Source organism: Balaenoptera ricei, chromosome 6 (assembly GCF_028023285.1).
Source record: "Balaenoptera ricei isolate mBalRic1 chromosome 6, mBalRic1.hap2, whole genome shotgun sequence".
Classification (NCBI taxonomy): domain Eukaryota; kingdom Metazoa; phylum Chordata; class Mammalia; order Artiodactyla; family Balaenopteridae; genus Balaenoptera; species Balaenoptera ricei.
This window is the reverse complement of record NC_082644.1, coordinates 13918155-13933507: the sequence shown is the minus strand read 5'-3', so window position 1 is coordinate 13933507 and position 15353 is coordinate 13918155. Positions and strand designations below refer to the sequence as shown.

At 43.5% G+C, this 15353-nt stretch overlaps 1 protein-coding gene across 1 annotated transcript; it reads left to right on the top strand.

Annotated features, from left to right (window-relative positions):
- The first annotated feature begins 969 nt into the window (after positions 1–969).
- NEFM (neurofilament medium chain) lies at positions 970–5514 on the top strand. The gene is made up of 3 exons (XM_059926245.1): positions 970–2049; positions 2778–2902; positions 4131–5514. The coding sequence occupies exons 1-3, from the start codon at positions 970–972 to the stop codon at positions 5512–5514; spliced, it is 2589 nt and encodes an 862-aa protein (XP_059782228.1).
- The last annotated feature ends 9839 nt before the right edge of the window (positions 5515–15353 follow it).

Here is a 15353-nt window from a genome sequence, read left to right as displayed (position 1 = left end):
CGTTAAGCAGAAAGCAGCGACATATGCCACTTTTAATACAAATAAATACCCCGGCCCAGCCTCTCTGTCCCCTTCTCGAAGACTTCAGGCTGACCGTTCTTCAAAGTCTTTTTGTTTTTTTCTTCTAGGCCCAACTCGGGGCCTGCGCTCATCTCGGGCTGCTTTAAGACCGGGAGTGGGGGGAGGGGAGGAAGGCAAGGGGAGATGAGGATGGGGGAGGGGCGGGAGGAAGAGGGAGGGGAGGAAGGAGAAAGAGAAAAGACAAGACAGGGAAGAAGAAAAAGGTCCAGGAGGAAGGGGCTCAGAGAGAAGGGAGGAGTGAGTGGGACTGAAGAAGTTTTAAAGTGGGAAGGCGAAGAGATGCCAAATAGAGGGGGAAGTGATTAACCACAGAAGACGAGTAAAGAAAAAAGTAATGGAGAAAGGGCAAAAGAAGAGAAAAACGTGAAGATAAGAGTGCAGAGGGTTTACAAACACACACACACACACACACACACACAAAATCAGACAACAAAACAAAAGAACAAGAACAAAGTGGCTAGGGGGTCGCTAGAAAAGCGGCCCGAACGGTGGGAGAGTGACTGAACAAAGAAAGGGCGTTGGGTGAATACTCCCCCTGGGGGTGTAAAATGCAATCCGAAGGTGAAGAGAAATGGAGAGAGGGGGGCTTGGGAGGGGACAGGTGGTCTGGCACCGAAAGAAGAGCTGGGGGGAGGGGTCGGGGCCAAGGTAGCAAAGTCCGGGGTCCGATGCGGCGCGGGCCCACATGGAGCGGGCGCTGAATCACTGCTGGGCTGTCTTCACCCCCCCCCCACCCATCCCCACGGCCCGGTACCCGCAGTCCCCGCCTCCTCGGCCGCCACCTCCACTGGGCGGGGCCCTGGCCCAGGACCAGCCGCCGCGGCTATAAAGGGGCTGCGGCGAGGGCAGCAGAACGCTGTGCCAGCCACACGCCCCGAAGCCTCCAAGATGAGCTACACGCTGGACTCGCTGGGCAACCCGTCCGCCTACCGGCGGGTAACCGACACCCGCTCGAGCTTCAGCCGCGTCAGCGGCTCCCCGTCCAGCGGCTTCCGCTCGCAGTCATGGTCCCGCGGCTCGCCCAGCACCGTGTCCTCCTCCTACAAGCGCAGCGCGCTCGCCCCGCGCCTCGCCTACAGCTCGGCCATGCTCAGCTCCGCCGAGAGCAGCCTCGACTTCAGCCAGTCCTCGTCCCTGCTTAACGGCGGCTCTGGGCCGGGCGGCGACTACAAGCTGTCCCGCTCCAATGAGAAGGAGCAGCTGCAGGGGCTGAACGACCGCTTCGCGGGCTACATCGAGAAAGTGCACTACCTAGAGCAGCAGAACAAGGAGATCGAGGTGGAGATCCAGGCGCTACGGCAGAAGCAGGCCTCGCACGCCCAGCTGGGCGACGCGTACGACCAGGAGATCCGCGAGCTGCGCGCCGCGCTGGAGCTGGTGAACCACGAGAAGGCTCAGGTGCAGCTGGACTCGGACCACCTGGAAGAGGACATCCACAGGCTCAAGGAGCGCTTCGAGGAGGAGGCACGGCTGCGCGACGACACCGAGGCGGCCATCCGCGCGCTGCGCAAAGACATCGAAGAGTCGTCGCTGGTCAAGGTGGAGCTGGACAAGAAAGTGCAGTCGCTGCAGGATGAGGTGGCCTTCCTGCGGAGCAATCACGAGGAGGAGGTGGCCGACCTGCTGGCCCAGATCCAGGCGTCCCACGTCACCGTGGAGCGCAAAGACTACCTGAAGACAGACATCTCGTCGGCGCTGAAGGAGATCCGCTCCCAGCTCGAATGCCACTCGGACCAGAACATGCACCAGGCCGAAGAATGGTTTAAGTGCCGCTACGCCAAGCTCACCGAGGCAGCCGAGCAGAACAAGGAGGCCATCCGTTCCGCCAAGGAAGAGATCGCCGAGTACCGGCGCCAACTGCAGTCCAAGAGCATCGAGCTCGAGTCGGTGCGCGGCACCAAGGAGTCCCTGGAGCGGCAGCTCAGCGACATCGAGGAGCGGCACAACCACGACCTGAGCAGCTACCAGGTAGGAACAGCGGCTGCGCGGCCAGCCTGCGCCAGCGCCAGCGCCGCGCGCCCCCGACACTCAGGCCCGCGCCCCGCCGCGCTCTCAGCCGCGCTCCCTAGCGGCCGCTGGCCAGTGCGCGCGCGCGCGCGACGCAGACCCAAGTTGGAGGCTCACAGCGTCCTCGTCCCTCCCCATCCCCTCCACACGCCTCCCCCACGCACCATCCCCCGCTCGAAGACCTCTGATCGTTTTCAAAACGTGCTTCTTTTCCTTAGGAGTTCTAGTTTTGCACGCTTGCGCGTTTAAAGTAGAAGGTATACATTCGGGTAGTTGGTAAAGCAGCAACTTTAGGATAGCTGTGCAGAAACTCATGTATTCTCAACTTTTCCAGCCGTGATCGGAAGAACTCCCAAAACTGGCTTCAGCCCAAAGGGCTCAGATGGGAAGGGCCAGGTCAACCGTGGGGTTTCCCCATGCATGTGTGTTTCCTGCTGAGACCTGTTCTAGATCCGCTGGTCCCAGTGCGTGGTGTGCCCAGGAAATGTCTACTTGTCTTATTGATTCTGTTTGTTCGTTTGTTTGTGAATTCCTTAGATTTTTACTTTAAGGGGGGAGGGGGTCTGGGAGCGGTACCCGAGGTTTGCAAAGCTGGAGGGAGTCGAGGGAGAGGAGGAAGAAGGAGGAGGTGTGGTTCGCGAAAGAAGTGGCTGTTTGGAAGGATAAGTCTGTGGCTGTGTCTCTTTCAGGACACCATCCAGCAGTTGGAAAATGAGCTTCGGGGCACAAAGTGGGAAATGGCTCGTCATTTGAGAGAATACCAGGATCTCCTCAACGTCAAGATGGCTCTAGATATCGAGATCGCTGCATACAGGTACCGTGCTCGCGGCGGACGTGGCCGAAATAGTAGCCTCACCGTAGAGGCCGTTTAGGCAGGAACCTTCACCACTTAAGTTAAAGCAAGCAGGTTGCAGGAGTCTTAAATCAGTGCCTGGTTTTCTTTCTTAATTAAAAAGTAATTAAAGAATTGCAACTTTTTATGCAGCTTTAAAAGAGTAAACAGTAGTTAAAATGTTTGAATAAAGTGTTCAGAGGAAGAGCGCCGATTAATTTCAGTGCTTATGCTTAAACTTTTTTATTTTAGTGAAACAATTGTTTTCAAATATTTGAAACAAAAACAGAATTTTAGTTTTTAATATTTCATCTAGTGCTTTCAGCTTTTCAACTGTGTAATGTCAAGGACAAACACCAGGATGTTCCATTTCTCGCTCAGTTACAGCTTACTATTGCCATCATCTGGCTGAGAATAAATATGATTGATTGATAGAATATATATTTTTTTATTTAGATTTATGTTTATAGATCTAGATATACATCCAGAGAAAGAGAAGAGATTATAAATATATTAACTGATGTCACCTTGCTGTTGACTAAGTTCATAGGTGAAAATCCTTGACTAATAGTTTTTTTTGGGGGGGGGGAGAGGTTGTTTTTCTTTTTGTTTTTTTACCAGTAAGATCGTTCATATTACAAGAATAAATTGCAGTCAGCTCAGAGCCATCTGTCTTTTCAGGAAAGCTGAATAGTTATATAAAATAGCACTTTATGATTAAAATCGCAGACCAGTTTATAACTTGATACGCACATATTAGCACCTAGCTATGATATATATAGCTTGAATTCTAATATATTCTAAATGGTTTTGTAAAATTTTTGAATGTTTGCTAAAAGACATTTAGTATACATCTTGAAAGTCCAAATGCTCAAGAACGTCACTTAAGGCCTTTTTGGCCTCTAGGGAGCTTTTCAGCGTATTCATGTTGCACCAAATGGATTGCGGCAGAGCTGAGATTTGGTAGCTGGGTGTAGTGAGTGGACTATTGGGCGTGGTTAGTTACTGCATCGGGTGACTGGCTGATTGTCCCTGAGAATCTGTTTCTGTCATTGAATATGACACAATATACTAGTGAAATGATAGCAAGTGTTACTTCAAGTGATTCTATTTATTCAAAGGTATCTACCACATTACACATACTGTAATGAAGTTCAGAAGGCCCAATGAGATTTTAATTACGTCTTGCCTTCTTTGATTCTCTCCTTAGGAAACTCCTGGAGGGTGAAGAGACCAGATTTAGCACATTTGCAGGAAGCATCACTGGGCCGCTGTATACACACCGACAGCCCTCCATCACAATATCCAGTAAGTTTCAGAAAACCAAGGTAGAGGCTCCCAAGCTAAAGGTCCAACACAAATTTGTCGAGGAGATCATAGAGGAAACCAAGGTGGAAGATGAGAAATCAGAAATGGAAGAAGCCCTGACGGCCATTGCAGAGGAATTGACAGTTTCCATGAAAGAAGAGGGCAAGGAAGAAGAGGCTGAAGAAAAGAAAGAGAAAAAAGAAGCCGAAGAAGAAGTTATAGCTGCCAAAAAGTCTCCGGTGAAAGCTGTTGCACCTGAACTTAAAGGAGAGGAGGAAGAGGGCAGAGAGGAAGAGGAGGAAGAGGAGGGCGCTAAATCAGACCAAGCTGAGGAAGGAGGTTCTGAGAAGGAAGTTTCTAGTGAAAAAGAGGAAGGTGAGCAGGAAGAGGAAGGAGAAACAGAGCCTGAAGGTGAAGGAGAGGAAGCCGCCGAAGCTAAGGAGGAAAAGAAAATGGAGGAAAAGGGTGAAGAAGTGGCTCCCAAGGAGGAGCTGGTGGCAGAAGCCAAGGTGGAGAAGCCGGAGCCAGCCAAGTCCCCGGTGCCAAAGTCACCCGTGGAAGAGGTGAAGCCCAAAGCAGAAGCTGGAGCCGAGAAAGGAGAACAGAAAGAGGAGGAAGGGAAAGTGGAGGAAGAAAAGAAGGAAGAAGCAAAGGAAGCTCCCAAGGAAGAGAAGGGAGAGAAAAAGGAGGAGAAGCCAAAGGATGTGCCAGAGAAGAAAAAGGCTGAATCCCCAGTGAAGGAAGAAGTCGTGGAGGAGGCGGTCGCCAAATCAGTAAAGGTGAGCTTGGAGAAGGAGGCCAAAGAGGAGGAAAAGCCACAGCAGCAGGAGAAGGAGAAAGAGAAGGAGAAGGAGAAAGAGAAGGAGAAGGAGAAAGCAGAAGAGGTGGGGAAGAAGGAGGAGGGAGGTTTGAAGGATTCCAGGAAGGAAGACATAGCCATCAATGGGGAGGTGGAAGGGAAAAAGGAGCACGTGCAGGAAGCTAAGGAGAAGGGCAGTGGGGGAGAAGAGAAGAAAGGGGTTGTCACCAACGGGCTAGACTTGAGCCCAGCAGATGAAAAGAAGGGTGGTGATAGAGGTGAGGAGAAAGTGGTGGTCACCAAAATGGTAGACAAAACCACCAGTGAGGGGGGAGATGGTGCTACCAAGTATATCACCAAGTCTGTAACCGTCACTCAAAAGGTCGAAGAGCATGAAGAGACCTTTGAGGAGAAATTAGTGTCTACCAAAAAGGTAGAGAAGGTCACTTCACACGCCGTAGTAAAGGAAGTCACCCAGAGTGACTAATAGATGAGTTCATCGCAAAAGGTTAAGCCATATGACAATTTCAAAATGCATGTGATTGACAGCTTCAAAACAGAACGGGTTCTCCCATGGGGGCTCCAGGCATTGTATTTTACTTTGTGCAATATGAGGGACCTGCATGCAAGCCCAGGGTGCTCCCTCCCCAGTGTTTGGGCGATTCGAATGCATGATACTGTATGTACCTGGGGAAGTGGCCAATTTCCTAAGCTGTTGGAAGGGGGGCGCTTGGGGGGATGTCTTGAGGTATATTATGCAAAGAACCAACTGAGCCAAAAATAATAAATGAAACACAGAACTCTCTTAGCCTTAAGAAAGCTATATTATGAATAATTATGTTTACCTCACTGGTGCATTTAAAAAGGACTTTTGTTCATGGGAGAACCTCGTTGACATGCAGTTTGCAACTTTTCGTTGATTGATGTTAAACGTCACAGCAGTAGTTGCTCAATAAAGGTCATATTGGAAACATAGTCAGTTGCTTGGTGTCATGTCATTTCGAAGTGAATTCTCCACCACTTGACCCTTTCTTTCCCCAGAGCAAATTATTTGGGGGATTATAAGCAACTTGCATTTCTTATCACTATTTCCCTGAGAGCGGTTACTGGGAAAACATAATTGACAAAAACATTTTCAGGTGTCAAAATCTTTACTTAGCCCAACCTTCATCCCCAAATTTTTAAATTATATTTTTGAAATAAAAATAAAAGCATCTGATAAAAAGGTAACATTGGGGGGGGGGATGGAAGTCTTCAACCTCCAGGTGTTCAGATCCCAAACCGGAACTCAGAGAACCTCAAGGTGAAAGGGTCCTTAACTTGCTCCGCTGGGGTTGGGACACAAAGGACCTCGTGGCATTTATATCAATGTGTCCAAAAGAAGCAGGACTGGAATCTCTAACATTCTTAACAAGAAGCCTCCAGCCTCAGATGCATGGTTCTGGTATACACACACACATACACACACACACACACACACACACACACACACACACGCACGCACACAGGCTTATCTGCAGCACTGAGTCTTGATTTGGTCGATGGAGGTTTATACTTTCAGTGTTTTACTAATTGGGGGAAATAATGTTAAAAATAAACAAAATATTCCACTTAGAAAAAGAAAAACAGGATTCTGTGATATAAGCAGTGTTTTTAGATTTTTTTTTTAAAGGCCTGGAAAAAATTTTTTTAATTTTTTTAAATTTTTAAATTTTTTTTAAATTTAAAATTTAAAAAAAATTTTAAAGGACTGATCTTGACCAAGGAAATAATACAATGCCCTTTTCAAAATGTATCTGTTCTAAATCTTCAAAACCACTAATAGTATATTTGTTCCAAGTCTGTATTTCTTTTATCAATAAGGATCATCCCAATAATACAATCCTGGATTCTCTTTTTAATGGTTTTTCAAGATATTCCAATTTTAATCCCTAAATATGTCTAGGAAGCTTGGTGCTAATGTCAATAATTGTAATGATGTTTCCCTAACATTAGCCCTTTGCCAATCCTCACAATTTTTGCTAGATCTGCATATCATTTGTACAAACTCTTGGTTACATTTTTTTCTTTAAAACAACCATGTTTTATGTTAATACAATGATTTTTCTAAAGCAGTAATATCCATAACATCCAAAGTGAAACAAAATTTTTAAATATAATCAGCAAAAATTTACTCTAGTTATGTAGGATTTAAAAATCTGAAAAGAGCATGTTGGAAAGATACAGCATAAATTCTAGGATGGCGGGATCAGCCAAAGAGGCACTGGTGGGAAAGACAGTCCCAGGAACAAAGAAAACAGAAATCCTCATGCAGTCACAGGGCTGATTGAATTTGAAACTTTGTATCACTTCATTGAAAGTTCAGAAAAAGAGCATACGTTTGCCTCACCCCTTAGCCCTCAGAGGAAGGAGCACTTTGATTGACAGTCCCACCACCAAGGCTGATAACCACTGATACAGCAACATTTCCCCAAAGAAAAGTCTGGGAGCTATTGCCTGAAGTAGGAATAGAGGCTGCATCTATAGGATAGGCTACTTGAATTTTAAAATACCTACTAAATATATAGCCATTACTACAAAAATACTCACCTGTCTATACCTAAAACTCATAATCAGTGCTGGCTCCTGAGTGTAGAAACCCCTTTTTGTAGCATATAGTGTCTAAACATGACAGGATCAATCAGCAACCACCCCGACCCCCAAAGGCCAGCACTAGAGACTTATCCCTTCAGCTCCTAACTTTATTTTCAATCATCTCATTTTCTTTCCTGAGAAGGAAAGAATTTAATAATATTTCTAAATATTCCAAAAGACAGACCATTGTTTTGCCCTCTGTAAAAATAATAGAACAACATGCCTTTGATAAGCCAAGCAGACATTTCTAAATATCAAATTGCTTGATTGGTTCATAAACTTAAGAAATATTTACTGTGAACTATGGCTTGGGTATACAAGGATCTTCCCTTCCAGAATTCACTAATTCTATTGTCAATGCAAATTATTGCACTACTATTTAAAGAGAGAGCAATTTGAAGTTCATGTTTCCAAATATGTTGACAGGGAGAGACTAGGCACAAACCTCCAAGTGTTTAGGAAATTAGAATACCTTTTCTCTGCCTACAGTCAGCCCCAGGCTGCAGTGACGTTAAGCCATTGAAAAATAGTATTTCTACTTTTCCAGTAAATTGTCTTAAAGATGCTATTTTGTTTCAAATCTTGTAAGAAGTACTAAAGCTAATTAGTTCTCACTCTTCAAACATAAGGAAACTGAGGCACAGCCTTTTTTTTAACTTTCTCTAGGTCACACAGCTAGTAGATAAAACCCACATAGTCCAGCTCCAGAGCACATATTCTTAACCTCCTGCACTACATTTCCCCTCAAATCCATCCATCATTGGCCACCTCAATTTATAAGGAGGTTCTGCTGCATTCACTTTTTTTCTTTCCAGATTGAAAGAAAGAAAATAGATCTATGCCATGCATCTTTCATTTAATATGCTTACAAATCTCCTCACATTAAAAAAAAAAATGATGCAATTGCAGTTTGCATCATGAGAAGAATAAAACATCCAGATACAACATAAGTGGTGGTTCCTTCTACCACGACAGCTTGCAGTGTACAAAAATGTGGCAACCACTTTCCCGTGGTAACTTTAATATTCAATGGAAAAGGAAAGTGTTATTTCTAGCACCGCCTTCTATTGCCAGTCAGTGCAGAGACAGTATTCAAACATTGGGATATTCATTTCCACAACAAATAGGTTGGTCGTTCCAGTTTGGAGCAAGTTATTTTTTCTTGGTGGTTTATGTAATTTGCCCAAAGGAAAAGAGGAGCTATTTTAAAGTGAATTATTTTACCGAGTCTACACAACATTCATCTACTTCCAGGGCTCCTCTGCCCTTAGAAGTGTAAAGCGTTGGCAAAAGCACTGAATCTGAGTTCAAATCCCAGGTCTATAGACAGTAAAATTGTGTTGTGGGTTCATTATATGTAGCTTCTGCTACAGACTGAAGTTTGTATCCCTTAACTTTGTATGGTGAATCTTAATGCCCAATGTGATGTTATTTGGATGTGGGGCCTTTATGAGATGATTAGATCATGAGAGTGGGGCCCTCATGAATGGGATTAGTGCCCTTGTAAAAGAGACCCCAGAGAGCTCCCTTGCCCCTTCCACCGCATGGGAACATCGAGAAGACAGCCATCTATGAACCAGGATGTGGGCTTTCACCAGACACAGAATCATGGTACATTGATCTTGGACTTCCCAGCCTCCAGAGCCGTGAGAAATAAATTTCTGTTGTTTGTAAGCCACCCAGTCTATGATATTTTGTTACAGCAGCCCAAACTGACTAAGACAGCCTCCATTTCCTTATCTGTAAAATACAGGTGCTAACATATTCTTCAAAAGGCTGCTAAGGTCATTAAATGAGATAACATCTGTGGAAAGTGTCTAGCACTGTAACATGTATGTAGTAGCTGATCAAAATCATTTGTTGAATGAATTGAAAAAGGTACAGAATTTACTTAACTTGAAGATATTAATTAGAACATCAGTTTCCTTATACATTATTTCAATACAGAATGCATTGCAATGAGTTTACAAAAATAAGTATACAATATAAATAGATATGTATACATATCTATAATATGTGTATACATTGTACAATACTCTGTAATATATTCATTGTTCATATAGAGAATTTGGGTGGAAAATAATTGCATTTTGCACTGCAATAAGCTATTGAAATTACTTAGACACCCACTAATACACCTTCATAATCATGGGGCTTAAATTTTTCTTAATGCAAATTATTTAAAACAATATTGAGAATAGGAGAGAGAAGAAGTTTTGCACTAGGCCTAGGAAGACAACTTTCTTTTTTTTTTGGCTGCACATCATGTGGGATCTTAGTTCCCCAACCAGGGATCGAACCCACACCCCCTGCACTGGAATTGTGGAGACCTAACCACTGGACCACCAGGGAAGTCCCTAGGAAGACAACTTTAAATCCCCAAATCCATATTGATTGTGCTCAACACCATCATGCAAGGCTCTCAGAGTTGTCTTCAATTTCTTATCTAAGGTAGTTTGTACACCATCACATCATACCTTCAATAAGTTATTGAGGACTTCCCTGGTGGCACAGCGGTTAAGAATCCACCTGCCAATGCAGGGGACACAGGTTTGAGCCCAGATCCGGAAGATCCCACATGATGAGGAGCAACCAAGCCTGTGCGCCACAACTACTGAGCCTGCGCTCTAGAGCCCGCGAGCCACAACTACTGAGCTCTCGTGCCACAACTACTGAAGCCCGCGCACCTAGAGCCCGTGCTCTGCAACAAGAGAAGCCACCGCAGTGAGAAGCCCACGCACCACAATGAAGAGTAGCCCCCGCTCGCCACAACTGGAGAAAGCCCGTGTGCAGCAATGAAGACCCAACACAGCCAAAAATAAATAAATAAATATTTTTTTTAAAAAAAGTTACTGAGTCATTTCTGTAAGTCTAGTTAGCTTTCTTGTCTTAGAAGAAAGCATAGTTTTCAAAAATTAACAGGTGACTTGATCAAAAGCCTTTTTGGGGGGCTTAAGGGTAGGGTAATTGTTCTAAAGACCTAAATAGGAAGTTAGACAACTTACATAGGTCTCCATGCCTATAGCCTGGTTTGGGGGTGTGTTGTGGGGGGATCGGGAGGGAGGGGCGGGGGGGTGGAGTGGACGAGAGCACAGAATCAGGGTCCAAGAACTTGAGAGACAATATTATTTCCAGAAGGTAGACACAGGAGATTCCTGATTCTAAATTAAGATCATAGGATCACAAGTCAAAGGCCAAATGCAAATATCCTAGGTGCTATCTTTTGGCATTCTCACATTCATAAGAGAGCAGGCCGTGACAGCTAAAAGAAATGAAATTAGCCTCTTAGTCTAGTTGTTTCTCATTTCGTAAAGGAATTTTGGTGAGAAGAGTGAAATACCAGTTCACATTAGGGCTTCTGAATATTCTTTTTTTTTTGGCCACGCAACTTGTGGGATCTTAGTTCCCCTGACCAGGACTGAACCCAGGCCACAGCAGTGAAAGCTCCAGAGTCCTCACCACTGGACCACCAGGGAACTCCCTGAATATTCTTAATTTTAATTATTTATAATCACAGCCAGAAAACCACAGATGGGTTGGAAACAGAGTAGTATAGCAGGAAGAAGTTTCTTTGCCCTTAGACTTGGGAAGCTTGGACCTCAGTGTAAGTCACAATACCCCATACACCTCCCATTTTAACATGGAAAACTCGAGAATGGTTTGAATCCTAAGACAATGCTTTTAAATATTTCTCAATTTAGACATCCAAAATTTACCTGTAACCAGAAAGAATATTTCAGCTAAACAAAATTTTGCACTTGAAATATCATGTGCTAATAATTAGAAGAATAAAAACTTACAAGTTAGTAAGTCACATCCACGTAAATATGTGAATATTCAAAAGAAAAAGAGGCAGCTGTCCTCCCTTTTCTCCAGATTTCATTCTGATCAAGGCTGCCTAGTTGTTTCTGGACTGGCTTTCTGAATGGCCTAAATAAAATTACAAATGTAAGATGGTATAACAATGTCTGGCAAATATTAGGTGCCTAGTGAATGATTAGTTCTCCTTGCCATTATTATTATTATTAAATAATAATTATAAATAAATATCTTAAAATGTATTAAGTGCAGTGTATATCAAATTATTGTGTCTATAAGAGATACAAAATTCAATCTATAGCAAAACTTCAAGAGGTAGAAGAGTTAGATACACTTAAACTTTACTTAATATTTGTTACTTAGAATCATAGAATCTTGAAGGTTACATTAGCTTCTGATATTGAACTCCCCTTTTTCATGCCTGAAAAGTAGTTGCCTATCCTAGAACTGAACATCTACAGTGACAGGAAAGTTACTTTGTTTTGACGCATCTATCAGGAAACTTCGACTGTTGGCAAAGCCTCCTTTTCACTGTTCCAATATCTGACCCCCTACAATTTTACCCACTGGTGCAAATTCTGAGAAGTTTTAGGGATCACTATTCCCTTTTCCCCAGAACAGACATTTAGAGAGGTGAAGGCCCGTGTCCGAATCCAAAGAGTTCATCACAGTAATAACAATTGTTGAGTTTATTACATATCAGGCCCTTTGCCTATAATAAATCATTGAATCCTTATAACAAACATATATGCAGGAATTATTTTTATTGTCATTTCTTGCAGAAGTTTGGGCATAAAGATTAGAACTCAGGCCTTTCTCTTATCAGACCCACATTGTTTCCACTTCATACTTTTATAGAAAAGATAGCAAATACTATATATTCTGTATTTACTTATCCCTGGAATGAGCCGTCTACCTATGAGGACTCGCCTGCCCTAAGCAGTCCCTGTTATCAATTGTTTAGCTTATGGGGCAATTAACTAACCTCTGGGAGTGTTACCTGAAAACTCACTGGTAATTGGTAGGGACATCACATTCCTCATCACTTCCCTTGGGTTATAATCTGAGTTCCATTAGTCTGTGCCTGATTATGTAACTTTATTTTGTGGAATCATCTTCACTAAATAAAATATGTTAATATTTTATTGATGCGTGAGGCACTTCATCTCTCTAGTTTTCCATTTCTCAGACTTTTAAGGAGGCAATGAACAAACAAAATGAATGTTTCTTCTATGAGTTAGTCACCTACAGCATAGAACTGGTTCTGCAGGGTACAGCAACGTGTATCTGCCTATCATCTTTGACCAACAATGTGTTCCTCAGTGATAGCAACAAGGAAAATATTTCGATTGGATTAAAGTGATTAAATACCAAGTGAAATTATTTCTATGCATCAGCAGTTAGTTTTGTACATTTTTAATAAAGCATGCCTTGAACATAACATGTTAGGAATTTGGACAAATTTGGACATAGCACTTCCACATCCCACCCACTATAATCTGTTACTATCATAGCTTGAGATGAAATTTCCTTTGCTGGGCATTATTGCCCAGCTTGATAATCACCATGCCCCTGTGAAAGCAGTTAATCATGTCCACCCACTGAGTTCGTTCCCTTGGCCTGTTAGAATGAGCGTTATAACTAGAAGCAAATCATGTGTCCATGACATTTGGAGAGCTGATGCCCATCTTTATTCTTTATCAGCCACCCATGAAATAGCCACCAGTGTTTCTAAAGTTATCACTTTCTCATTAGCAATTAGCAAGCTGCTTTGGTTCATATTCTTAGTGAGAGATTTGCTTACAGTTCTCAGGGAGAAACGTGTCTCTTAATATTCTCATTAAGAGATGCAACATACAAGGCCCATGGAGGAAAAGTGAAAGAGCTTCCAAAGTGTCTATCTTCTCCTCCAATTTAGTTTTAAAAAAAAGTAAACTCTTAATAGGAAAAGGAGGAAGACTTGTCAAAAAGGAGAATAGTTGATAACATTAAAAACTTGTACCTTGCCCACATTAACGTTCAAAATACCATGTGTTATCAGAAAAGGAAAAAGACACATAATTCACTGCCAAGGTAACACGCCATTCCGTTCTGGACTTGGCATGCCGTTGCGCGGTACGTTTCACGAGTTAGAGAGGAATACATCCCACTAGCACAGTATCCCTGCCCCTTTTGCTGCCACTTTAAAGCAGGACCACTAACTGGAGGGCTCCTCCTCCAAACACGCCCCCCCCCCAACCTCCACTTGTAATTATAAAGGCAGTGTCTGAAAAGTCACATTTAGACTCCAAAAACTTGAAGCTTTTTCCCATTTCCATTGATTTTGGAGACACTGGCTCACAGAACCTTGGCTTCATGTTATTTATTTGGCTTTTCCCCCAGATCTCTGCAGACAACCAAAACAATATATGAAGTACAACACAACTTTTGAGAACACAGTTTTTGGTGTCTGTTCAGACCTTAGCTGGAATCTCAGTTCTGAACTTCTAACTGAGTGAGTCAGGGGCCAGTCAGGAGAACAAAAGCACAAAAATATATGAAGGGTTTCAAACAGAATGGAATTTAATGCAGGAAATGGCACCACAAAGTTAAAGAAAAGTTGAGGAGCCAAAATGTGATATATTAGTCAGCTTGTTTATTAGATGTAACAAAATAGCATAGACTGGTGGCTTCTAAAACAGAAATTTATTTTCTCATGCTCCACTTTTTCACTAGTACCTCCTATTGGCCAATGCTACCTGGAGTCTAGTCATCAAGGGAGCCTGGGACAGGTACTTTCCTGCCATACAGAATAGAGGGGACATATATGGAGCTGAGAACAAACTGACACAGGAATGGCACACTCACTGTGTGACCTTGGGCAACTCACTCTTCTGAATATCAGTTTTCTCATCTGTAAAATGGGGCCAATAATAAGACAGTTATTTTGAGGACTGAGGAATATAATTCGTGCTTAGTATTTAGGACAATATAAATACTCTATGATAAGAGCTCAATAAATGCTGCTTATCATTAGTCAGGGGACGTTTATTTTAGCTCTTGTGTTAACAATGACTCTGACCAATCAGGAAGCTATGGTCAATAGAACAGGATCAATAAACCAGAAAGATCCAAAAGTTGGTTTGAACCAAGCCATTTGTAAAGCAAAACTTCTAGGAAGGTGAAAACATCTGCAAATTGTCTGTCCCAGCTTCCCTTCTTCCCTTCTTTTCTCCTTCTTATACACATCCATTTGATGCCCCTGTCTTCCTCTTCCCTTCTTGTCCAAAGGCTGCACAATTGTGAACATGTGTGCCTGTGTGTGACTGTCAAGATCATTCATTGCTGGATCAATGGATCATTCATCTATTCAGATTTTTCCCCACTTCCAGTCTCAGATGAAGAGAATGCATAGGCTCTCTATGTAGATAATCTTCTTTATGAAATGGCTCACCTAACTCAGGAATGAGGGATTAGCAGATGTCCTTTGGTGATGAAGGACAAATAATGGACATTAGAGCTACTCAGCATATGCCCTGTCAGCAGGCACTGCTTGTCAAGGGGAAGGTCATGTCATTCTGCCAAGGTCACATCCCTCCCTACAAGGAAGAGACAGTGCAGCAAAGATGGCAAATGTAACGGACCTCAAGTAGTTTGTGTCTCGCTCTCTGGACAATTCTCAGACCAAAAGAGGCCCAAGGCAGAATGCCACCAGCCAAGCAGAGGCTCCCAGGGTAGGCACAGGCTATTCCCCACGTGAATCAAGGTGAGGGCATCTGATCAGCTTTGGAACTAGAACAATGGTAGGAACTGGATGCAAATGCAGTAAGTAATCAGGACACAGCAGGATCGTCAGGCACAGAAGGTCCCTTGTTAACAGATTAAAAATTCAGT